General features: G+C 45.2%; 1 protein-coding gene across 2 annotated transcripts in view; it reads left to right on the plus strand.

Moving 5' to 3' along the window:
• Nucleotides 1–363: 363 nt before the first annotated feature.
• CASQ2 (calsequestrin 2) overlaps nt 364–26,953 on the plus strand; it is a 61,503-nt gene continuing 34,913 nt past the window's right edge. For both annotated transcript variants that reach the window (XM_029229861.1, XM_029229862.1), the window contains exons 1-4: nt 364–805; nt 21,416–21,500; nt 24,952–25,052; nt 26,514–26,625. In XM_029229861.1, coding sequence (XP_029085694.1) covers nt 572–805; nt 21,416–21,500; nt 24,952–25,052; nt 26,514–26,625 — 532 coding nt within the window. In that variant the 5' untranslated portion in view covers nt 364–571. The remainder of the gene's footprint in view (nt 806–21,415; nt 21,501–24,951; nt 25,053–26,513; nt 26,626–26,953) is intronic.

Below are 26,953 nucleotides of genomic sequence, written 5' to 3' on the forward strand. Positions count from 1 at the left end.
GACCGATTCAACAGCGTCTGAGTGGCCCTGTGCACATCCAAGTGCCACGTCTCTGTCCTCTCCTTTTCTCCTCCTCCCTCTTGAGTGAACTTCTCTCCTCTGACCTTCCCGCCCTCCCTATTTCATGTGCACACGTTCCCCCCGTCTCCCTCCCACCTCCTCCTCCACCGGCCTGACAAACTGTATCAGCGAATCCCTCAACAGTGCCATATCTAACTTTTTAATTCATTGCATGATTTATTTTTAGCCTGAAACAACTGCATCCTAAAAATGGAGTTCCTGATGAGACAGGGGCTGGGCAGAGCTATGCGAGGTATCTGGGGCTGGGCCGCCTAGCCTGGCTCTGGTTCTACACATGCATGGGTGTGAGCCTCTGCACGCTTCGTCCCAAGCCCACAATTACAGTCAGCAGCCGGAGAAGGTGAAGAGGGGGTTCTCGGGCCCAGGAAGGGCCAAGGAGAGAGACGAGATCGGCCTCTCTGCTCCCCACTGCTCCCAGCAAGTCCTCTAAGGCACCAGTCTCTTTCCTACACACCGTGTCTCTGGGAAAGAAAAACAAAACTTCGCCCAGATGAAGAGAACCCACCTGTTTGTGGTGGCGGTCTACCTGCTGTCCTCCTGCAGGGCAGAGGAGGGGCTGAACTTCCCCACCTATGACGGCAAGGACCGCGTGGTCAGTCTAACCGAGAAGAACTTCAAGCAGGTTTTGAAGAAATACGACTTGCTCTGCCTCTACTACCATGAGCCCGTGTCTTCAGATAAAGTCGCGCAGAAACAGTTCCAAATGAAAGAAATCGTGCTGGAGGTGAGTGGGGGGCCCCCAGACCACATGGCCCAAGGGAGCGGGAGGTGGCCAGTGGTCGGCATGGGAGGACCTGAGGGCTCTGAGAGTATATCCTCAAGTCTTGCCGCATTTCAGTCTCAGGCAAATCTGAAGATATTCTTGTTGCAAAGCTGGGATGTGTGAAAAACAGGGGTGGGTCCAGACTCTTAAGATGGGACAATTGAACGTGCTGCATAATAGTCTGTAAAGATGTAAAGTCTGTCATCTGATGGTCCTCTTGATTTCTCAAGGGCAATAGTTCAAGCTACTCTTTTTCTCAGAGAATGTTAAAGCTATTGTTAAAAAGCCTGACTGAAATGAAATTCAGGGTTATTTGCAGGTTTCATTCGGCGTGCTAATTTCCTACTCTTTGTTCCCTTAAGTCTCCCCATGATCCTGATGAAGCAGGAGTCATTTGACCTTGCCTGTCCTCGTGGGTCAGATGGGGAATATCACTAAGCGATGAGCCTCTCCTGTGACTCGGTTTTAGTCAACATCGCACAGTGTAGATGTGGGAAGATTTGAGCTGCGCGTTCATTAATGGGAATATTTCTCTTTCTCAGAAAGTTCTTGGTGTGAGTTCAGGGAAGATGCTGAAGTCAGTTCTTATTTCATCTGCATTACATGGCCTGTCCGTAAACCTGGCGCTGGGACCCGTTCTCTAATCGAACTCCTCCCACAGTTCCTCCTGGACAGTTTCAGATCGCTTACACTCAGGAACACCTGTGAGTGCCAAGAATTCTAATAGGCACCAAGATCCCTTATCAGTCCCCAGGTCGGGCTCAGCCCAGGCACAAATCTGTGAAAAGGACAACTGGAGAACTACAGCAGTTTATTAACCGGCGCAGCCAGAAAGCTCAGCTCAATCAGATGCCTTTTTTTCTTTCTTTTTTTCCAGTGTTATTGAGACATAACTGACATACTTTATAATCAAAGACTCTGATGAACAGAATTACCATGTAAAACCCACGTGGATTTTAATTCTCAAGAAAAAGTGGCTGTAATAAAATCCAGGAAAACCACCCCAAACACATCAAAATATCTTTGATAATTAAAAAAGTATTGCAGAATCCTGTGTCTCCCGATCATCACACACGTATCTATTTTCAGAGGATTTATATACGGCAGTGTGGTCATTACAGAGAGCTCTGGTGGACAAGAAACCTCTGTGGGTTACAAGTGAGGAAAAAGCAGGGACCGTTATTAGGTCTTTGTACTATATATACGGGAAAATTACAGGCTGGAAAAAACCAGGACATACAGCACAGCTGTTGCTCAGCCCATGAAATCCTCACTCACATGATTATCTCCATCTCAAACTGCCCTACTCAATTATAGAGACGTACTTATGAAAAGTTAATTGAAGGCGTAAGGATTCTACCATATCTGCTCGTATCTGTCCACTTAGCCTAGAACGCAAAAAGAATGCCAGTGCAAGCAATGACCCCATTTCTGATTCCCTGTTATATTAACACACATGCACACACACACACACACACACTCACACACAAACTCCCTCAAGAATCTGTCTCCCCCAAAGATGAATTCTGTACTCCCAAGGAAAATCCTGAGAAGGAGCTTTGCCCAGGACTCACCATCCTTCCAGGCACCTTTGATCCAAGAGTGCCCGGCAGAGACTGACAAGGAGGAAGTTGAGCACAGGAGGTAGTCTGATGCCCCACAGACTCCTAAATCACTAAGGGAAAGAGATCACAGAACTTGGAGTTAGGAGTTCCTGATATATATTCTGGCTTTGCCTCTACTGGACGCATGACATAGGGCAGGTTACTTAATTTCTCTGAGCCTCATTTTCTTATCTATAAATCTGAAAAAAATAACTATCATACAGGCTTATGAGATGATTAAATAATAATAATCAACATTTATTGAATGCTTCCTGTGTGCAGGGATTGTATGTGGTAGCTGGTTTGATCTTTACAGTACTTCTCTGATGTAGATACAGTTACTATCCCCCTTTTACAGATGGGGAAACTGAGGCACAGAGAGGCTAAGTTGCCCAAGATCACTCTACTCGTGCGGGTGAAGGCAGTTTTAGCCCCTATACTGCGTTACTGCTGGAATCAAATGAGACAATGTACAAGGAGTTGGTGGATACCCTGTTCAGTATTATTTCAAGAGTCTTCCTTAAATAGAGTGCTCAGCCTGTGAGCCTGGGCCTGATGATGCCAGCTGTATCATCTGTATCAGCTGAGAGGCACGGAGCCCCAGAGGCGCTGCTCGTGCAAATGTCCAAACCCTGGGGGAGGTAGGGCTCCCTCCGCGCGTGTTGGGGGGAGGTAGGGGTGGGCCTTTGTTGAGATACCTGTCAGGTGCCGGCTGTTCCTCAGAATCCAGGACAAGACTGGTTCCAGGAATCCCATGACTGATACGAGAGGGTAGATGTGAGCCTCTAAATTTTTTTTGTGGTCAGAAAAGCCTATTTTGTCCTCTTAATTCCCTGGACTCCAAACCTACACTAAGGAAAATATCCTGCCCATCCCAGAGCTGTGTCTGTTTGGGATAGAACGAAGGGAGGAGACAGTGAAATCTCAGCCCTGGGCAGACAGCACAGGAAGGGGCGGGCTCCTTCCCTCCCAATAGTTTGGGAAGGTGGCTTGCTTTCTTCTTTTTGTTTTTTTGAATTTTATTTTATTTACTTTTTATACAGCTGGTTCTTATTAGTTATCTATTTTATACATATTAGTGTATATATGTCAATCCCAATCTCCCAATTCATCCCACCACCACCCACCCTGGGGAAGGTGGCTGTCCATGTTTTTTATCATAACTCACTATGACGTAATGTGTACAGACACATACACAGGTGAAACAAAAGTTTCATAGGACAACACATTATTATTTGGGGAATACTTGGATTTAAAATACTTTTGTCTTCTATTTTATTGTTATTTTCTATTCTTCTATTGTATTTCATTAAAAAAATACTAATCCCAACCTATTAAATTGATTTCCCTCTCCGGTGATGAGTTGCCATCCTCAGGTTGAAAACCCAGGGAATTTCTAAGGGTTAGAAGGTTAGGAATTAGAAGTTCATAACTTGTCACGTAAAGGCCATCCCATTCTGATAAAAAAAATCCAAAGGTACTATGGTCAATTTTTTGTCTGCTGCTGTAAGGACTGACGTTGAAACACCCAGAAACAGTCCCATCCACAGGGTAAGGAGGTCACTGCTCGACTTGGGGCCTTGAAATGCAGATCATTTAGTCATACATCTGTCACTTACTCTAGGTTGGGCCTTGGGGTGCACGCTGTGGATACCGGGAACATGAGGCACTCAGGTGGCTCATAGCCTGATGTGGAAATTACAGTGCAATACAAATGAAAAACCACAGTGCAACGGGGTCACTGTAATAGTAGGGCAACATAAGGTCCTCTGGGAGTGCAGAGGAAAGAGGAAGCACCCTGCCCTCTGGGAGAGATGTGGAAGGCATGACAAGGAAGAATTGATTTGTGAAAATGAGTAGAATTTACCAGACAAATAAGCGAGGGTCAGAGAGGGAACCCCAAGAGCTAAGGTGCTGATAACTCCCAAATCTTTTTCCACCCCACTAGCTTTTTCCTAAAATTTGGCCACGAGGGCCTCGTTCCTTTAGGTAAAATTTTTATCCCTACTTAGTCAAGCCCCTCTGGGAGAAGCCGTCTTTTAAGACATTGCTATCCATTTACACTTCCATCTGATCAAGTTTGAGTTTTGTGTTGAGAGCAGGGTTTGATAAGGGGAAGAGGAGAAAGGGAAGAATATGAGGCCATTAAAAGCTTAGGCAGAAAAAGGGCAAGTCAAATGGCACCGGGAGGCATCACACTCAAACTTTGCTTTGCATTTGGTTGGGGTCTAATTCTGGGGGACCCCAGTGTTGGTGCATTGTACGTAGCTCTATACAGATGTTCTGTAAATGCTTGTTGAATGAATGAGTGAAGTGTTAGAGCTCAAAAGAACCTTGTGAACCATCTAGATTTTTCTGAACCTCTCACGTCATACATGCGGCCTTACAGTGTTGTGACTTACACAGCTGGTAATCCTGATTCTTGGTTGGGCATTTCATCCACAAAGTAACAACACACTAGTGTAAGAATATGTTAGACTATGTGGAAAAGACAAAGCAGGCAATAAGAACTGCCACCCAGAGCTAAACATGGTTAATGTTCTGATAGAGTTCTTTCCAGTATTTTTTTCTATGCATAAAATCACGTTTTCCAATTAGGTTTACACCTTTTTTTTTTTTTTTTTGCGGTACGCGGGCCTCTCACTGTTGTGGCCTCTCCCGTTGCGGAGCACAGGCTCCGGACGCGCAGGCTCAGCGGCCATGGCTCACGGGCCCAGCCGCTCCGCAGCATGTGGGATCCTCCCGGACCGGAGCATGAGCCCGTGTCCCCTGCATCGGCAGGCGGACTCTCAACCACTGCGCCACCAGGGAAGCCCATATACCATTTTTATAGTTTTGTTTCCTGCTTATTTCGTTTCAGTATATTGTGAGTGTTCCTATGTCACTAAATAGCTTTAAATTCTTGACAAACATAATGTTAATGCTGGCATAGTATTCCACTGTATGATCATACATATTTTTAAGATAATTTCTGTTCTTTTTCCTTTTAATTTTTTAAAAAAATTTTATTGGAGTATAGTTGATTTACAATGTTGTGTTAGTTTCAGGTGTACAGCAAAGTGAATCAGTTATACGTATACACATATTCACTCTTTTTTAGATTCTTTTCCCATATAGGCCATTACAGAATTTCTCTCTTTTTGGACACTGACACAATTTTCAGAGTTTTAAAAACCTTTGTCTATTTATATTTTTATTGTTGTTTTAATGGATATTCTTTGATTTCTAGCTAGGCTGAATTTTTCATAAAATTATTTGCCATTTACATTTTTTCTTATTTTTCTATGTCTTTTCCCCATTTTTTCTATTGAGGTGTCAACTCAGATTATAAAGGGAGTTGCAATTTTGTATACTATTTCCTTCAGCTTTGGCCAAGTCAGCAAATGTAGTCATACCACAATGGCTGAATCCTGTTAGTACCGCAGGACTCAGAGACACAAGAGGAGGATACGGGCACTGAATTTGATTCTTCCTTGCTCCTTTGTTGCCTGCTTCCACCTTCGCCTTGAAACAGCAGTGCAAGTGCTATGCCTATCATGTTCTATAAATATTGCCAGAGAAAGTCCTCCCACATTCGACATCACTGACCTCTCTCAGGTTGAAATGCTTGAGAGGGGATGTGCTCTAACGTGGGCTTCCAAATCAGATAGACCTGGGTTTAACTCCCAAGGAAGTCTGTCTGTGTTCAGGTTCCTTACTTGTGATGTGAGATGCCGGAGATGGCGTGAGGATTCAGTGAGGCAGGATGGCAAGAGCTCAGCTTCTGGCACACAGAAGGTACTGGACAAATGCTGACTCCTTTCAGCCCTCACCCCCTTTCAGTCGGGATTTTAGATACAGCCCAGCCTAACCCGTCACTTTAGAGACTGAGGACCCCAGGCCACTCTCAGAGAGCTCAGGACTGGTGATGCGATGCCATGTTGCTTATTCACAGCCAGCCACGCCCAGAAAGGTGGAGTGACCTTCCCCGATCACAGACCCTCTCCCTCTGATCGCCAAGGCTTACGGAGCCTGTGTCTGATAGATTCCACAACATCATCAGCGTCAGTTCTTGAATTAGGCCCCTTCCACATTTTCAGTCACACTGCAGCCTCCTTGCATTTAAGAAGTTCTTCCATTCCCTTCAGGCTCCTTCTAACTCACTCTTTCTCTCCTTGGAGACATATGTTGGAGTTCTCCCCCTAGACTGGAAGCTTCCTGAAGGCAACTGAATTCAAAGCAAACTTGGTAAGGGGGGAAAGTTAAAAAAAAAAAAAAAAAACAGAGATGGAATCAAGTTCCTATGGACAAGGACAGAAAAACTGCTTGTGAGCCAAAAACACAACTGAATGAATGACCTGGTCATGTGACAGAGGGTGCCTTGATGTCAGAAGGAACCCCAGCAGTATGGTGTCCACATTGTGAGTTCCTGAGCTCGCTGGAAACGGTGTCATGGTCCTGCCAAATGCCTAGGCCAGATTTGCAGAACCATTTACTTCTTCCTCTTCCCCTCCTACCGTCACACAGATCTTATCCCCCAGTCCAAGGCCCATTTCCTTTCCTCTACACCACTCCACCTCTAGGAAACCAGCATTCCAACCTGAAAAAGAAGGAAGGAAAAGGTGAAAACTTTTCCTAGTGAGCTTCATGCGTACAGAGAAATGATTTCATGGCCACTCTAGAGGGAAAGGAGAAAGGAGGCCTCAGTGTTGGAATCACTGGGCACTCTGATCACATTCATCTCCAGAGCTGAGGCTGTGCACTGTGTATGTATGTCCTATGGGAGCAACTAAACACACCAACCTGTAACCAATATACATTTACAGGATTAGGAAAAACTACAGGGGATTTTTCTCAGGCAAGTTAGTGTTTCAGAACATGAAAATACGTACTGTGAATCCTTGAATAGAAATATTCATTCGTCAAATATCTTTTGCTCTTAGTGGGACTCTCAGGAATCATAGCATGAATGAATGAGTCACTTAATAGATGGTGAACAAGCAATGCTTTCCACACTGTGAACAGTAAATATCACTTCATTTGTTTAGGGTGACTGGTCCCTGGGATTGGCAGGCAACCTGGGGTCCTGGCACAGAAATAGCCACATCACTCCGGTAGTTGACCGCCAGGTTGACCAGCTGCACCTATTGTTTCTTGGGACGTCCAAGGCTACTTCCCCTCTGCATCCCCTCTGATGCTTCCCCAGAGGATCCCCTCTGCAGGGCCTTCTGCTCTTCCTGCTTAAGGAGGTCCCACTTCGCTCACCACAAAAAAGCCACTGCCATCCCCACACATGACCTGCCCAGGGGCTCTCTCCCGAGCCCTCTTGGATATCAAATGGCAAGATCACTGCCTAAAAATTATTGGAAATGGCCTGTCCACCAGCAGGGAGGGTTATTGTTATGACTGACTGTCCAGGGCTGGTAAGCAGGTTATTTCCCAATACTTTTTAGATGGTGATTCCAGAACAGATCATCCATTAGGCCCTACAGGGGAGGAGGAGGCTGGTTCCATCATCTACGGCAGAACCAAGGATCTGAATCCCGTGCATTGCAGGCTTTTGGGTTCTGCTAAGTGTCCTAATGCCGCTGCTCTCAGTCTGCCAAGGCCCACAACAGACTGAGCTCCCTTCTATATTCAGGTCTCAGTTTCCTAATCAATCTATATATCAGTGAGAAATCTTTGGTGGGGTGACTGAAGCCTCTTTAGGTTCTGCCATATGCCCAGTGTCGTCGACATGACTTTTGTGCACAGCCATCCTCGTGTATCCAACTTCAGGTGAGGTCGCAGTGCTTGGGCAAAACAGACAGCTGTGTGTCAGAGTAACTGAATTTCTCTTTCATTTACTATTCGATCCGGGGCAAGTCACAAATATGCATCACGTTTTATTAATCTAAAACATCAACTGTGTGCTTTCTACCTCAGTGAATTAAGAGAATTCAATGAAAACAGGTGAATAAAAATTTCTCATAAGATTATAAGAAGCTGGACAAGTGTCAGGTATTATTACTTTGTTACGTTGTCTACTACTTAGGAACTATGTAGACTGCTGAGGGCCTGAAATACAGCTGGTGCTTATCAAATGCTAATTCCCTTCACCTGTCACTTGAAATGTAGCCCCTGTTCTTGGCCAGTTGCAGTAGCTCTCAACCTTGGCTGCACGTGGGACTCACCTACAGAGTTTTAAAAAACACCTATGCCTGGGTCTTTCCCACCCCCCCACCCCCCACCAGCACTGATTTAACTGGTCATAGGGGAAGGGATGATATCCAGGTGCTACAGTTTTTAAAACCTCCCTGGGTGATTCTAATGTGCAGCCAAGTTTGGGGACCACTTGAGGCTTGATGTTCAAAATGTGGATGGCAGACCACACCAGTGGCAATGGTATAAGCAGGGTGTTTGTTACATTTAAACAGGATCCACAGGTGATTCATAGGCATGTTAAAGTTTGCAAAGCACTATACTGGTCTGTTGGGTTGGAGAAATTTTCCAGATGACCATAATCATGTTGCACCTGCTTGACCTTTGGTCTGTTGACGCTCCTGAATGACAATGGACCTGTCAACATTCCTCTGATTTGAAAAACTGCTGAGACATGAAGTTGGTTTGGGGGCTGCAGGGATTCAGGTCTGCTCTAGGGACTCTGCCAGGTCTCCCAGTCTTCTCCCACGGTCCCCTCACTCACACAGTCAGTGATTAATACTTTGGACCTCCTAAGAAAGGGAAGATCTTGGCCCATGGGAAGCCTCCCCCTCCTTGAGAGGTTTCCAGTGGAATTACAGGGGTTTCTAAGGCCAGATCAGAAGGTGCCTTAAAGAATCTCAGATCAGGGTCCAGGATTTACCTTCAGAAAGGGAGGAAAAGCATCTATTTGGTTGCCATGGCACACTTCCCTTTTCTCCATAAGAGATGACAAAAATCTGAGAACCCTGGGGGTATATGAATATGGGATACTAACATGTTAGCATGTTTAACAGAAAAGTACGGGGAAGCTGCTCAGAGAAAACTGGTGAGTGTTCTATAACGTGGAACTAAGTCTTGTGAACACCCAAATAGAAATATTCATTCTTTCATTTATTTGTCAAATATTCATGCACTGCTTACTTAGAAAATGCAGATGACATGGTCCCTGGTAGCTAAGGAGTTGGTCTTCTTTTGTTGATGATGAGAACTCACTTCCTTTAGGTCTATGCTTAAGTGTCATCTCATGAAAGAAGTCATCTTGACCACCTATATAAATCACACTCTCCAAGCACCCCCTTATCCCTTCAACCTTACTTTGTTCTTCTCCATAGCCCTTGGCTGACATAGTGCATATTGTTCTACACTGCTGTAGAGTGTAAAACCCACAGAGACAAGGACTTTGTTCTCTTCATTGCTGTACTCCAGCACCTAGATCAGTGTCTGATTCACAGTGGGCTCTCAATGGTGTTTGCTGAATGAATGTTAAATGAACAGATGAGGCTGGAGGGGTATGGAAATGGCACTTATTATGAACTTACCATAAAACATGTCCAATATGGGTGCTTTGCATATGTCATTCTGTTGAATTCTTACAACGTATTCTCACATTATGTACAAAGAAATGATTCCATAGAGTTGAGTAGAAATTGCCCCAAGTCACAAAGCTATAAAATGGCACAGCATGAAGCAGGATTTGAACCCACGTCTACTTGTTTCCAAACATCATGTTCCTTCCACTACACCAAGGAACTGGGATTGCTGAATTGGATCGCTTCCTGTTTGTAAGCAGTGCCAACTTACAAAAGGACAAGTGTCTCTAGTTTGAATTCTGGATTTTCACCCACACTTAAGCAGTGTTTAATTTCACAACTGGACTATGTGTTGAACTGAAGTGACTGGTGTGAGTAGAGGGAATAATGCTTAGCACCGCCTACTTGGTATTTAATAAATGTTGGGTGGGTGGGTAGAAGGATGGATGGAGAGAAAAGAAAAAAGCATGGAATTACAGATTCATTGCCTACATTGGAACTATATTTCTCCTTGATATCTTTTAAAAATTAAATCCGTTTTTAAAAAAGAATTGAGTGGAAATGTGAAAAATTAAACTGAATCTGTCAGATTCAGGGAACTGTTTGTCATCCCTGCTTAATCCTGCTGAAATATGGGTAAAACAGATTTTTTTTTAACCATGGGACTCTCAGTCCAAAATACATACACAGTATGGACAGAAACCTCTGGGTTCTCTAAGGCTGATGCTGTCTTCAAACCTATTTAGCACTGGAAAATGTCCCAGTGGTTGCATTTCCAAACCTCAAGAGAGGAAGGCAAAATGAAGTGTTGGGAGGCAAGTGAATCCACAGATGGGATGATGTGGGAACACTGGGCAGAGAACCGCAACACACACAGGATTCAGGTATTTCTTCCAACTGTTCACTGCCCAAGGATGGGATTCTCCAAACTCGCACCTGCTGCACTCGGAAAACTCAGATGAGGTCAGGCTTATTTTGTTTTGGCTTTGGGACTAAATCCTCGCGTAGAGCCAGTGCTCTCAGAAGATGAGTGCCCAGGCTCACTCTTCAGTTGCACTTCTCCTTAGAGCCCACGTGCCACTGAACTGTTGGGTGCGTGTTTGCTCTGCACTTCTCAGTAATAAAACTAGAGCCTGGGGTGAGATGGTGAAAAGACAAGAAGTGCTATGGTAAGAGTGTGGATTGAGTTGATTACAGTTAAATGTTCTCTTCCATACACAGAATTAATACGGAAATAGAGATTTTACAAAATGGCAAATACAGTGTTGATTCAGAAGCTTTTAGACCATTGGAACCTTCTTTTCTCACTCCTCCCACCCGCAAAAGCCCTCGATAATATTCAAGCCCAAATAGGATATCTAGTCATCGTATCCTTGAGGCAGACCTCCTCCCAAAGTTATAAATTTCTAAATGGAGATATGAGAGACCACAAAAGTCACTGTGATAAAAGTATTATAAGGATAATTGTAGTGTAAAGTAGCAAAATAGAAACGAACAAAATCTGTTTCAGAATCACAAGATTTTTCTTTAAAAGCAGCAGCCCTATTGCAGTTTGAGCTTCACTGGTTGGTGTGGAGTATTTTTGCATAATTATCAGCTCAGCCTTAGCATCTAAAATGACTTGTTCCAAAGAATCTGAAAAAGGATATATATACATAATATATATATATATGTTATATATATTATATATCATATACCTGTACAACTGAATCACTTTGCTGTACACCTGAAACTAATACAACACTGTAAATCAATTCTACTTCAATTTAAAAAAATAAAAATAGGATGTATTGCAAAAAAAAAAAAAAAATGACTTGTTCTATTAAAAAAGCCAGTCCCCACAAAGTGCTGCATCTGTCCAATGAAGCCTCTGAGGTTCCCTCTTCCGTAGACTGAATGTGGTTTGATCCAGATAAGCCATTTCTGTTTGGAAAGACATGCAGGAACATGGCCAGAGCACCATCTTGCCATGCAATGGGCTGGGCAGGCCAGAGCCACTTCTCAGTGCCCAGAGAGCCTGTTCCAGGAGCGCCCGCCTGCTGCCCGGTGCCCCAAGCCAGGCAGAGCTCTCCTCACCATCTGCCGTGTGCTGGGCAGGGAGACGGGCCAGCAGATACTCCTTCACACGCTCACCTGCCTCTACCTTACACTGCCCTGGCTCCGCACCCCAAGCCATTCCTTAGCCTGGCCACACACACCCAGCTTCCCTGTGAAGGAACTGAGAGCATTTCTTGAACCCGAAGGAAAGAGTGAATACAACCCATAAACAGCAGCCCGCACCATGGCCCAGCAATGCAAGAAGCATATACTTAGGAGGGAGACCCCGTGGGTCTGAGTCCTTACACTGTCCAGACAGTTGGCAGGTCACTGAGTTGCTCAAGGCTGAGCCCCTTCCTTTGTAAAAGAGAGACCACCAACCCCTTGTCCCAGGGTTCCTCTGAAGAGAAAAGAGGGGTGTGTGTAAAGTGAACGGCCCACGTCTGGTGCTCAGGAAAGGACTATTCTCGAATGTATTGTGTATGTGAAAGTACATTGAAAACTAACTCTCAGGTTAGTTATACGTGGCATTTGTTGTCATTAGCAGATGTTATCAAAATAAACACTAGTCAGACATTTCGTAAAGTTCAGCCAAGCAGCAGCAGGTTTCTCTTCTGCTTTTTAATGTGCGCTATGGGGGAGATGCAGCAAAGAGGCCTGTCTGCCATCATTTTACATTTAGAAGGGCTCTCCCAGCTGCAGCCTCCGTCCTTCCCTCTGATTTCTTTTTCTTTTTTTTGAGGAAGTGCACCAACCTATGGAAAGTCTCGTTAGAAAAGGGATAGTCTCTCTCTGGCTGCAGGAACGCGGTGGATAATGTGTGGGACTCTTCCCAGGAAGGGGGTTACCAAGGGGTGTCGACATTTGGGCTACCAGACTGCGTTTTCACAGGCTCTCGGAAACAGAACTCTGCTGAGAAAAAATTGGAAAAGGGCATGGCCTCACCCCCATGTCAGTCAAATCCATTTTCCCCCCAAAATCCCATTGCAATAATATTTTTAGTATGAAAAACAGAAAACAAAAAAGAACCCCTGGACTCCAGGAACAGCCTCCCTCAGTCAGTCATTTTGGACATTACAAAATGCTACCCAGGGAGATCGTGTTTATATGTTAGAGACAGTTGTAAGGCGGTGGTTCTCAGGGTGTGGACCCAGGACCCGCAGCATGAGCATCTCCTGAGACCTAGTCAGACATGCACACTCGTAGGTCCCATCCCAGGCCTGCCGAATTAGGAATTCTGGGTTGGACCCAGCAATCTGGGTTTTTACAAGGCTTCCCTCCAGGTAATGCTGACGCGGGCTCAGATTCAAGAACCACCGGCTTGGGTAATGAGGTTGCCCTATAGTGAATTTATAGGGAACAAACATTCATAAGCACTTGCATACATGTTACTCCTGCAAGAATTAGATCTCGCATTTTCAGATTAGAAAATTGAAATCAGAGAAGTTGTGACCTGCCCAGAGTCTCATACCTGATAAGTGGCAGAGCCAGGATTCGGGCCCAGGTCCCTCTGAGGCCCAGATGAAGGGAATGTAATGTAATGGATGAAAGCTTGGGCCCTGGAGCCAGAGTGTCAGGGTTGGAATCCCAGCTGTGTCACTTAAACGCTGTGTGGCTCTGGGCAAGTTGGTTAACCTCTCTGTGCCTCTATTTCCTCATCTCAAACTTCTACTTCATGTGGCTTTCATGAAGATTCCATAAGATAATTCATGTAAGGTGCTGGAGCAGTATCTGGCATATAGCAAGCACTCAAGAGGCGCTATTTTTATTGTTGCTGTTATACTGCTTCTCAATGTGGTGGAGTGGAAAGAACACATAGCAATGACCTCTGGGTCTTTTCCTTGGCCTTGACCAAGGTGATAGCCCCAAAGTGCTAATAAAAACAATCAACAGCCTCCCTTTCCCTCAAGGCTCTTTTAGAAGCCTCCCAGTCCAGCCCCAAGAGGCCCCAATGTTCACTTGAATCTCATAAAATAGCTGTTCCATTCCCATTCTAGCATGGATACATCATGTGCCAACCCCCCAGCTATACATAGCCCGGGCCTCATCTGAGGGCGGTGGAAAGTGACAGATTACCGGAGCTAAACGTCAGCTCTCCGGTTTCAAGGGAGGACACAAACAGTAGTTGAATTGCTTGACGTGTGGCCAGATGGTATCAGGGACAGTGGGTGAAAAGAGCTGTTTGGCTCTTGGCTTACATGGAAAGACCAGGGTTGCAGCCAGGGTATTTTTAATGACTGGCCTGAGGGACATTCACTTGGAGCAAAGATCTGTGACATTTCCCCCCAAATTTCTCAGCCCTTGATTTTTTTTTCAGATTCTTGACCCTGCAGAAAGTAACCCCCCCTCAGCTCCCTTTAATAAGTAAACACTCCTTTGTCTCTGCTACCGCATGCCTCGCCAGCTTCCTCTGACCATGAAACAAATCAGTCTTTCTCCTTCAGGAAGACCATTCTTGGGAAGTGGTACAAATGTATCTTTCTTCCTGTCCGTCCTTGGTTTAGGGCTGAGATGTCTCACAAAGGGACTGGACTTGGAGGGACACACATAGACAGAGAGGGCATCTTGCATGTCCTGTCCTCTGAGGCCAAAGGGAACGTGTCCCCTGGCGCTGCTGTGTTAGTATCCCCTTCCCTTCGTGGCAAACTTTTTGACCAAGTGATCCACATCTGCTCTAATGTGTCCTTGCCACCCACTCGTCGGCCACACTCTCACTGCTTTGGCTTCTGTCCCAGCTCCTCGCTAAAGGTCACCCATGTCTTACTATCCTGAAAGGAGAGACCTCACAGTGGTCCCATCTCCGTGACTCCCCGCAACACTTGATCTGACCACCTGCTCGTTCTCAAGCTTCTCATGACTTTGGAGTCACGAGACTGTGTTCCTTGGTCTCCTACTTCTCCCACAGACCTCTCGGCCTCCAAACAGCCTCCTTCTCTCACCTCCTACAAGGCGGCCAGTCCTGGACCCTGTGGTTTTCTCGTACACTCTCCTCACTCCTTCACCCCTCACTTGCACAGTGCCTTCAGGAGCTCTCCCCCAAGCTCCAGGTTGGCACCTCCAGCTCTTGGCTGGATTTCCATGGCCGTGAACTCATTGCATCTAAATCCAAGCTGAGAAGCTGGCTCGTGGTTCTGGCATGCCCTCCTGACATCTGTTTGCCCTTCACTCTGTTCCCTGGCTGGAGACCCTGGAATCATCTTGCCTCCTTCTTTCCTTGGTTCCCCGCAGCTTCTCCAAGGTCATGAAATAGTTACCAGGTCTGAATGATTCTCAACCTCTAACATTACCTCACAAGTTACTTCATGTGCCGCCTTAGCTGGAGACCAGTCTTCTCCCACTCAGTCTCCCAACTGGTCACCTTCGCTTCTACTCTCCTTTCTATCTGTCTGGTCTACGCCCTTAGATCAACCCTCTCCGAACTCAAATTAGCCATATTGTTCTTCTACTCAAACATCTTCCAAATCGGAACCGCTAGTCCTAATATTCCAAGTCCTCTGTGCTCTTTTTCTAACATGCCTTAAATACACTAGGCCTTTCAGCTCCCCTGAGAAGCCCTCTGCTCGAGGACAGAAGCCTCTTCTCTTACACTCACGCTGTGCATCTGCCCCTCCAAACCTTCACCTATTAATGCTGCTTTTTCATCCTTGGATGTCTTTGCTACTCTCCTCTGCCTATCCAGACACTCCTCCTCTTTCAAGGTCTAGCTGGTCTCCCCTCTTTCTTCCATTCATTTATTTAATAAACTAATATTTTTGAGCTCTCCTCTGCTCAGGCACTGTACTGGGTGCTGGAGATAGTATATGGAGAAAAGCAGACAGGGACATGGAGCTTACAGGCTCACACGTGGATAGTTGATAGACAAATGATCGTATAAGTGAATGTGTACTTACAAACTGAGAAAGGGCTGTGAAGGGAAAGCACAGGGCACTGTGGACAAGTGTAGAAAGGGCACCCAATTCAGACTGGGAGTCAGGAAATGCCTTTTGAGCAACTGACATTTATGTGCAGACTTCAAGGAGAAATAGGAGTTGGCAAAGAGTGGAGGGAAAGATCTTTTAGGAAGAGAGAAGGGCATGCACAGAAGCAGAGCATGTTGAGTGTCTTTGTGTGAATACAACCAGGCATCCCTGTGGGCAGCTGCGGCCCATGTCTTGGTCTAGGACATGGGAGCTGAACAAGGTGATCCTGTGCAAAGACCTCCTGATTCAGGAAAGAATTTGCTGTTTTGAGCAGCCGAAGACGAGTGTGTTAAGTAAGAGGCAGAGTGGCCCCAAATGAGGCTGGAGAGGCAGGCAGGCCAAACCGTGCAGGGCCTTGCTGGCTATGTTAGGGATTTTGGATTTCATCTTGAGTGCATAGAAATTAAATCTATACTCCTTATCATAGCTTATGAAGCTCTGTATGATTTGACCTCCCTGCCCACGAGCTCTCTTGCTCTGTCTCCATAGCCCTTATTTTCTGTCCTAGTTCTTTAACACTTACCAGCTAATTATTCATTAGCTTCCTCCCTAATGAAATCACAAGGTCCTTGACTCTGGAATGTGTCTTACACTTTTTGGAACCTTGATCACGGTGGGTCCTCAATTAATAATTATTGTTCTTTTTCCATCCCAATATGTTAGGCTTTGGTATTTCTGAATTAGTACAAGGTTCAGAACCCTATCCAGCTGTCAGAATAGTAAGAAGAAAATATAACACTTATTAAGCACTTACTGCATGCCAAAAACTGTGTCAAGAACTTTACACATTATCTCATTTAATCTTCAAAACAGCCTTATGAAATAGATATTGGTATTGTCCATATTTTACAGAAGAGTGAGCACTTATGACCAAGTCAGGAATCCAGGTCTCCGATGCCAAGCTGTGTACTCTTAACCACTAGGATTCCTGGGTCATTTAAAGCTGAGATCTATTTCTACCACATCATTACAGAGGTAACAATGGTACAATAAATACCTATACAATGCAAAATTTAAAAAGAGAAAGGATAGGGGGCTTCCCTGGTGGCACAGTGGTTGAGAATCCGCCTGCCAATGCAGGGGACACGGGTTCGAGCCCTGGTCCCGGAAGATCCCACATGCCGTGGAGCAACTAAGCCCGGGTGCCACAACTACTGAGCCTGCACTCTAGAGCCCGCGAACCACAACTACTGAAGCCCACATGCCTGGAGTCCGTGCTCCACAACAAGAGAAGCCACCACAGTGAGAAGCCTGTGAGCCACAGCAAAGAGTAGTCCCTGCTCGCTGCAACTAGAGAAAGCCCATGCACAACAACGAAGACCCAATGCAGCCAAAAAATAATAAATAAATAAAATAAATAAATTTTTTTTAAAAAAGAGAAAGGACATACTATGAATATCCACATTTTTACTACTGAGTTATGCATATTATTTAATATAACTTTTTTTATCTAAAGTTATTTTTGTACTCAAAAGAATCAGCAATGGTCAAAGCAAATCCTAATGTTCTTGGAAAGAATGAGCACTGCACCAATGCCCAGCGGCTGCATGTACCAACTGACGAGACAACCCCATTCTCTAGGATGGACAAGAGGCAAGACCATCCGAGAAGTAACCAACCAACCAACCAACCAACCAACCAAACAGACAAAACCAGCAGGGGAAAGATTATAAGTCAACAGGAGAAAACTGGAGTCCGATCTGAAAAGAGTATTCCAGTTTTCTGGGAATTTAGGAAACATATTGACTCTATCTTTTCTCCTCCTCATGGTTGTAAATTTTAATCACTGTAATTGGTAACAATTTCCTCTTCGCCCTTTGGCTCAAAAGCCTCTTAAACTTTTGAAGTACTTGGGCCAGTCCGTTCATTCATCCAAAGTATGTTGAGTGTCTCTAAGGAACTATATGAGATACAAAAGAAGCACAAAATGGGTTTTTTCTCCTTAGGGAGGAAAGATGCACAATACAGAATCCTAATGATTGCAAAATAAGAGCCAGAGTGCTGTGTCCCTGTAATGGGCTATTGGAATTCACAAAAAGGAGGCTGGACTCAAAGATGAATCTGGAGCTGGGCTTTGCAGCCAAGGCCAGGCTGGCAGCAACTGGAGTGAGCCCGGTGGGATTGTGGTGCAAGAGAATGGAGAATGGAAACTATGAGCTGGAAATCTAGGACCAGAGCAAAGGTGGAGATGAAGCCAAGTGGGAGAGGCAGACAGTGTCTGGCCAGCCCCATCAGCCCAGCAGGGGTTCTTGGTCCTGGAGAGAATGGTCATGGTAGGAGTCAGCCCAGAAGTTCCCAGTCTTTCGCCACAGCCCTTCTCCCCCATCCATCTCACTGCTCTCTCTTGGGTGGCTGCCAGTCCTGGCCACCCTTGACCTAGGCCCAAGAAGGGTACTTGCTAGGGCTGATGGAAGTGATGACAGAGCTCAAGTGGGCAGGCTTTGGGCCTAATCGCCGTGGGAGGCGAGAGTGACAGGACGCCGCAGGGATTGTGTGTAAAGGTACCAAGGAGAAGGTGGGCAGGTGTCAGCAAGCACAGGTTCCTGGACCATCTGTGACTGCCAGCTCTGTCTATCCATCCGTGCCTAGGACGATAATTGGCTGTGCTTAGACAGAAAAGCAGAAAAACAGAACTGAGTTTGCCTGAGCTAGCACCTTCCACTCATATATCTTCAAATGTCACATATAAATACCAATAAGGTAATGAGAAGGGCATGCTTTACAAGCCTAGGAAAGGCACACATTGGCATCTACCTAAGAAACCAATAAAATGTGGTGATGTATGTCTAGAAGAGGTCAGAGTTAAATTCTCTGTTTAATTCTCAGTTAATCTCTAATATTCTTACTATTATTAATATTTCTCTCCTACACTTAAGATGAAGTGGCCAACAGGGCTAAGCATGGCCCGTGGGTCACAGCTGGAAAATATTATGCCACAGCACTTTTGGATGAACTGACAAGCATTTATAGCAGTTTTCCAGAGTGTGGTACGGGATCTGCTGCATCAGAATCATGGGGCTTGGCAGTGTGGTTTATGAAAATGTGGATACTTGAGCTCCACCCCAGCTCTATTCTCTACTTTCCGGTGCTGAAGCCCAGGAAGCCCCATTTTAACCAGTGCTCCAGGTGATTCTTATGCACACAGAGGTTTAAGAACCACTGTTAGAGGCTCATGCTTTAGGAGTTGGGAAATTTACTAATATCACAAAGCCATCAGGTCTCATCATCATTAATTTTTTTTTTTTTTTTTGCGGTACGCGGGCCTCTCACTGTCGTGGCCTCTCCCACCGCAGAGCACAGGCTCCGGACGCGCAGGCTCAGCGGCCATGGCTCACGGGCCCAGCCGCCCCGCGGCATGCGGGATCCTCCCGGACCGGGGCACGAACCCGCGTCCCCTGCATTGGCAGGCAGACCCTCCACCACTGTGCCACCAGGGAAGCCCCATCATTAATTTTTAATGATAGAAAGGGAGCATTTAAGTTAATGTTTTGACAGCACTAAATAGGACAGAGTGGCTTACACTGAAAACCAGAAAACTCATTCAAAAATAACCTTGTCTAATAAATTGAATGCAATAGACTAAAGCCAAGTGACTTCGCAGAAAGACCTGTTTAAGCATTACAGGGACGCTCAAGATGAGTCATAATCTAAACACTGATGATATCTTTCATCCTAAGCCTTTCCTAGTCTCAGTCAAAATCTAAGAAAGAAGAGAACACCGCCTGAGGGGTGCCTTAGAGGAACTTAAAACTCTAAAACTTTTAGGGAGTTCCCTGGAAGGCTAGTGGTTAGGACTCAGCACTTTCACTGTCATCACCACACGTCTATTAGAACAGCTAAAATAAAAATCAGCGACAACACCAAATGTTGGTAAGGATGCAGAAAAACTGGATCTCTCATCACTACATTGCTGTTGGGAATGTAAAGTGGTACAGCCACTCAGGAAAACAATCAGCAGTTTCTTTAAAAACCATGCGATTATGATCCAACCCAGCAATTTCTCTCCTGAGTATTTATCGTAAAGAAATTAATACTAACCTTCACACAAAAAACTGTACATGAATGTTTATAGCAGCTTTATTCATAATAGCCAAAAACTTGAAACAGCCCAGATGTCCTCCAATGGGTGAATAATTGAAGAAACTGTGGTACCTCCGTACCACGGAAATACTGCTCAGTAATACAAGAGAATGATCTATTAATATACACAAGAATCTGGATGAATCTCCAGAGCAATATGATGAGTAAAAAAAGACCAACCCAAAACGTTACATATTATATGATTCAACTTATATAACATTCTTGAAATGAAAAGAAATGGGGAACAGATTACTGGTTGCCAAAGGTGAGGGAAGAGATGAAGGTGTGGTTGCCAAGGGTTAGGGAAGGGATGAAGGTGGAAGCAAGTGGATGTGACTATAAAAGGACAACATGAGGGATCCTCTTGGTTATGTTCTGCATCTTTACTATATAAATGCCAATATCCAGTTTTGATATTGTATTATAGTTTTCCAAGACGTTACTTTGGAGCAAACTGGGTAAAATGTACGAGGGATCTCTCTGTATTATTTCTTACAACTGCATGTTAATCTACAATTATTTTTTTTAAATTGTAAATAAAGAAATGTAATATTAGTATTACATGATCTTTTTGGTAGCTTCTCCACTCTATTCTATTTTAAGCTTCCATTCAGCCAGATGGCAGGAATTAGGTCTCAGGCAACTGAGGGTCTCCCTACTTCCTTATATCTAAGTTTCAGGGAGCTTAACACGATGCCAGTCTTGTGCTTGGTGTCATCATCTAGGCTGGTGTCCACCCAGAGTAGTTTACAGCCATCTGTCCACCTGACACTGTTGTATCCTCTTCACCTTCGGGGCTATACTTCCACCCAGGTACTCTGATAGTTCTTCCTCTCAACTGGAAGCAGGAAAACTTCAGAGGCTGCCTCTGGTCTTTTTACCAGATACACTCAATGGGCGTTCTTACTCCTCAAGCCCACGGGGTGGAGGGACTTGAGGATTATCTTGGGTACTGGGGTCACAGGTTTCCTTTGTCCTAAGGTCCCTCAGCCTATCTGGCATCTTTTGAGACCCCACCGAACCCAAGGTTCATTTGGTAGGTGCGATGGGCTCCAGGCCCCATGTTAGGTATCTGTGGGTATCTAGTACTTTTTGCTTCCTTTCTGATCCTGCGGTCTCCCAATTCAAATTTTATCTACCCTGAGGGCAGAGAAGGGTGTGCGACAAGGTCTTCCAAATCTTATATCTTAGATCTGGTCCTTACACTTTTCTCTCCTTCCTTCTCAGAATTCTACTGAATCATCCTTCTTCTGAGGGCATAAGCATAGAACCCCTACATTGCTGCTTGAACTGGTCACAGAGTAACAGGAAGTATGGAGGAAAATCCTCTTGTCAACATATCAAAATAGTATCCCGTGGTATTTTCTACAGTCTTTCTGATCTTGATTCACTTACTCTCCTACTTGTCTCTCCCTTCAGCTTGTGGCCCAAGTCCTGGAACATAAAGATATAGGCTTTGTGATGGTGGATGCCAAGAAAGAAGCCAAGCTTGCCAAGAAACTGGGTAAGTGTGATTTTCTTTGAGATATATCATGAAGAAACAAATGTGTCTTGCAAAAATAAAAAGTACGGTCATTTTTTCTTGCATGATAACTAGACTATTTTTGAATAAATTTAAAATGATCCCGCATACCTTAGTCTTGGCTTGGGGAAGAGTCTCACAAAAGTAAATACAGGTCCGAATTAAATAATTTCACATCAGTCATCTAATATATCTTTGTATCAGTACAAGGAAGAGGGTTTCTTCCTGGAGAAATGGACACTAAAGATTCAAACCTTGGGCTTCCCTGGTGGTGCAGTGGTTGAGAGTCCGCCTGCCGATGCAGGGGACACGGGTTCGTGCCCCGCTCCGGGAAGATCCCACATGCCGCGGAGCGGCTGGGCCCGCGAGCCACGGCCGCTGAGCCTGCGCGTCCGGAGCCTGTGCTCCGCAACGGGAGAGGCCACAGCAGTGAGAGGCCCGCGTACCGCAAAAAAAAAAAAAAAAGATTCAAACCTTTATTTCCAGCTTCTAGATCATGTTAAAAGGCTAGCTTCTCGATGGCGGGTGGGAAGTATAAATTAGGAATTTGGAAGTAACATATACACACTACTATAAATAAAATAGATAAACAACAAGGACCTACTGTATAGCACAGGGAACTATACTCAATATTCTGTAATAACCTATATGGGAAAAGAATCTAAAAAAACCAAATATATATGCATGTATAACTGAATCACTTTGCTGTACATATGAAACTAACACAACATTGTAAATCAACTATACGTCAATTTTTTAAAAAAGCCTAACCTCTCTATTTCACTGACATGGTGATCTCTTTGAGGGAGATCAAATCTCTTTTTCCAACACCTATTATTTCCTGACCTCTTGGCTGAAGCAGCCAACAAAGAATGTCATTAATAGTAGTGACTCTAGGGTCCCAGTGGTTTCTAAATTTAAGTCCAAAGCCCAGCTGGGCATTGTCACCAAGGAGGAAAGGGAGGATTTAGATGAGGTATGGTTAAGCAAGCGACTGCACAGTGCAAGTTGTAATCTCTTGTGTCAATATGTCATGGTTAAGTGCAAGTGCGCTTTAAGATTCTTACACCTCTAATCCCAAGGAGAGAGAATATAGGTTACTCCGCTGGGTTGAAACACCCCCAGATGTGTACTGCCCATTTCACTTTTTCTGCATGACCAGTGAAGGATGGCTATTAAAAGAGAGCAGGAAGTTATAAAACAGGATCTTTGAAGAAAGGTTAATTGGATTTGGAGTAGTAAGCACAGGATAAAAAAGATTAGTGGTGGTTCAGTAAATACCTTCAGGCACACGAAAGTGCATTATCTTAGAGAATTTCAAACAACTGTTTTCTATTTTATTTTCAAGAATAGCTTTTTTAAAGAAAGATTTAAATTGTAAGAAACAATATTTTAAAAAAAAGAAACAATATTTAGGGTTAGCTACAAGGAAGAACTCATGACTATAAAATAATAATGAATTATTAAGAATGCCTGGGATATCTCTTTCCCTGGAGATAAATTAAGAAGATTTTTTCCCTTGAGCAGGGGAACAAAGCATGTTCAACTCTTTCCCTAGTCAAAAGCAAGTTGATGAGCTGTCCAGCGCCTCTTGATACCCTAGTCTTCTCCCTTCCCACTGTTTTTTTTTTTTTTTTTTTTTTTTGCGGTACGCGGGCCTCTCACTGTTGTGGCCTCTCCCGTTGCGGAGCACAGGCTCCGGACGCGCAGGCTCAGTGGCCATGGCTCACGGACCCAGCCGCTCTGCGGCATGTGGGATCTTCCCGGACCGGGGCACGAGCCCGTGTCCCCTGAATCGGCAGGCGGACTCTCAACCACTGCGCCACCAGGGAAGCCCTCCCTTCCCAGTGTTTTAATGAGAAGTTGAATTTGGGAGAATTTCCAGTAAATTTAGTTAGAGGAAAAAGCTGGTGTTCCAGAAATCTAAAAATTTAGGGAGGACAAGCTGGGTAAATAGTCATAAGAATGGACTGGTGGATATCCTCCCCATGGAGGATGTGATGGGGGTTTAAATGTCTAAATGAACCTCTAAATGAAATGGGGCGGGTTCTTTCTGACTATTCGATCCTCGGAGTTTACAGGACAGTTGTATTTTGTGAAGCTGCTCCTTGATCTCCATCCCCATTTCCATGTGCCTGAGTTTGGTCTCTGGACTGGTGCAACAACCTCCTAACTGGTTTCACTCAGAGAAAAATCTAACAGCAGGACACTGGCTGAGGTTCCCCATGGCACCCTTTGTGATCAGTCACTGCCTGCTTCAGGGATACCTGGCCCATCGCTCCTTTAGATTTACAAACGGTGCTCCATGGTGTGCCACGGGTTCTTCAGAAGTGCCCTGGGACACGGTGGGCAGCCTCCCTTTCCTAGAGGTTCTGCAGAAGAGTTCATCTGGAGAAGGCATCCTTCAGCTAATCCGAGAGTTTGAAAACAATTAATCTAAGGAATTAAGGATGCCGCGCCGTTGGACTTAAGGCCAGCCTCAGCTATTTAGCATTCCTGGGGGGAAATGCAGTTCTCCAGCAAAAAGCATCTGTGAAAGTACACAGCATTACGCTGAGAGTGGTGGAGGGTAGGAAAGAAGATGCAGAACCTGCCCTTGCAGCGTTATCAGCAGACTGGGAAAAGATGCGCAGAATTCAGCTACAATAGAAAAGCAAGCTGTTCATTCTGGCTGCAAACATTTATGGGGAGCCCAGTGTGTCCAGACTCCATTCAAGGCACTGGGATCCCAAGAGGACAGCAGCCCTACCCTTATAGAGGGCTCGCTGTTATAGTGAATACCTCTAAATGGAGCTGAGAGCAGATCCATAATGGCAAGGGAGATTGGAGCGGCCTTCTCTGGAAAAATGGGTCATAAGCTGAGACCCAAAGGAGTTGACCGAGATGGGCAAGGGGGTGGTGGTGGTGGTGAAGGTCACTCTAGGCCCAAGGAGAACATCTGTGCAGAGAATCATGCGCTGTGATTTTTCCTTCATGTCCCCTTTCACAGCAGCTCTTAGGCAAAAAGCCAAGGGAGTTGCACAGGGATGAGGAGCGCAGTTCTCAAGGGAGCACGGGTCCACCCAAGGGAGGATGTAAAGGATAGGGCAGGCACTAGGTTGTGGAAGGGCTTGAATGTCAGGCTAAAAAGCCAGGTAGGCAGTGGGCATGAAAACTTTTTGATAAGGAGAATGGGGTCAGCAATACTTTTAGAAAATTGAAGCAGTGGTGGAGTGGAGATTAGATTTTTGGTTCTTGACTAGTTCATTTTGAGTTTCCACTCTGGGAGCCCTTCAGAGGTGTGGCTGCAAGGGAACTGATCCTAGGGTTCATTCTAGTTCCACTGAGCCTGACCCCATGTCACCCAGGTACCCTGAGCCAGACCGTGGCCAATAGGATGGCTCTTCCTACATCGGAATGACTTTATTTGGGGAACTCTTTGGTTTTTTTTTAGGTTTTGATGAAGAAGGAAGTCTGTATGTTCTTAAGGGTGATCGCACAATTGAGTTCGATGGCGAGTTTGCAGCTGATGTCTTGGTGGAGTTTCTCTTGGACGTAAGCATTTATGCACAGTGGCCCTGCATGGCACTGTTCAAATACAGGGGGAAGTAAAAGCCCAAAGTAAGAACAGAGAAGGTGAATAACCTGACCTGGTCTAAGAAAGATATCTCAAGCTTCACAAAAAAACTAAATCATGCCTATATCACGGCAATACGTCTACTGGGAAGCTGGCCCTTCAATCACCTCAGAAACTATTTTATTAGCGACCAGAGGGTCACAAATCGGGACTGTGTAGTAGTAAGATGTTAATTCTCTTAGCAATTATACACAAACATCCCCAGAATCCCCTTGGCTTTGTTCCAGGGCTTCTGAAGAAAAGTGTAGGAGAGAGAGTTGGATAGTACCTGGAAGATGGGGTAGGGAGAGGGCTAACAGTCTGCTGAGTGACCCCTCAGGCAGGATGATAAGAGGCAGGGCTAATGAGACACCCAATATCACACTCCCTCTCAGTCATGGACGTCCAACACCCTGGGGTCCACGTGCTCAGGCAAACAGAGCAACAAACTTTATAAAAATATTCTTCCATAGATAAACTCACGCTTTCAGTAACAGCTGTGAAGTCAAGTTCTTTTGAACACAGGTGCCTGTGCAGATAAAGAACATCCATAATGGTGATTCCTTATCTACCAGCTGGAATACAGTGGCCTATTGCCTTTTCCCCACTGCCTCAGAAACCCAGACAGAGGGTCGGAAGTAAGTTGGAGGTTACTTCCTACAAAAAAGTGCGCATAGGCTCTGCTTGGCCCGCTCGCTAACCCATACCTTATAAGCCCTCAAAAAAGCTGAGGGAGGCAACGGGATAACTGTGGGCCCAATGGCCCTGCTCTGGCTCTGTCAACCAGGAGGGGGCTTTTAGATGCAAGTACCTTAAAGAATAAGCAGCGTCATTGACCCACACAAATGGAAGATCAGGGCGAGGGCAGATTTTAGGCTTGATCAGTCAGGGCTGTAGCTCCATTTTTCTCTGTAAATCACAGATAATGCTCTTTTCGGCGTGTTGGCTTTGTCCTCAGGCTGACTATTCTCAAGTTGGTTATAAGATAGCCAGAAGCAGGAGCTGATATATCACATTTCCTCATTCATATCCACTGAATGGGGGAAAAATCCAGCCTCCCATTGCTCTCTTAAAAGGAAAGTAGAACTTTCCCCAGGCCTTCAGGCTTATCTACCCTGGAGATTCATTGGCCAGAATTGGGTCACATGCCATTCCTGAATCAATAACCGGCAAGAGAAATGGAGTTGCCCCCAGATCGATCAGCCTACCCCTTGAGGTAAGGTCAGTTCCTCTAAGAAAAGAACTGTGCTCACGGGGGAAGGTGGGGTGGCCATTGAAGCACCAGGACCTAGTCCACAATTTCCCTCCAAAGCCCTCTATACATGTTTCTGATTTCCCCTCCGGGGAGGGAAAAGTTCTCTTATTTGAACAGCTTTTGTGTCATGTGTGTGGTATTCCAGCTCATTGAAGACCCCGTGGAGATCATCAACAGCAAACTGGAAGTCCAAGCCTTTGAGCGCATTGAGGACCATATCAAACTCATAGGCTTTTTCAAGAGTGAGGACTCAGAGTGTAAGTTGTCTGTCAGCCCCAGCCTGTCACTCTAAAGGCTCTTTTCCCAACAAGGTGTGTTAGATTATCCAGAAAGAAGATGAGCCATTAGCACATCACGTGCTAGGTAGAATAGAGGGAGAATCTTCCTTGCACCCTATGGAATGGGACAAATGAGCAGAAATTATGCAAAACAGGCAGGGGAGCTGAAAGAACATTAAGGTTGGGTCTTGTTTGCTGACCTTGAAGGGGGCCGAGTATTTGACAGAAGAGAGAAAAGCCCTTCCTCCACCTTTTCCATCTGCCCACCAACCCGTGGGATTCTCTCCCCAGATGGGGCAGAGAGTGG

Source organism: Monodon monoceros, unplaced genomic scaffold (genome assembly GCF_005190385.1).
Source record: "Monodon monoceros isolate NGI ecotype Baffin Bay Population unplaced genomic scaffold, NGI_Narwhal_1 Super_Scaffold_18, whole genome shotgun sequence".
Classification (NCBI taxonomy): Eukaryota; Metazoa; Chordata; class Mammalia; order Artiodactyla; family Monodontidae; genus Monodon; species Monodon monoceros.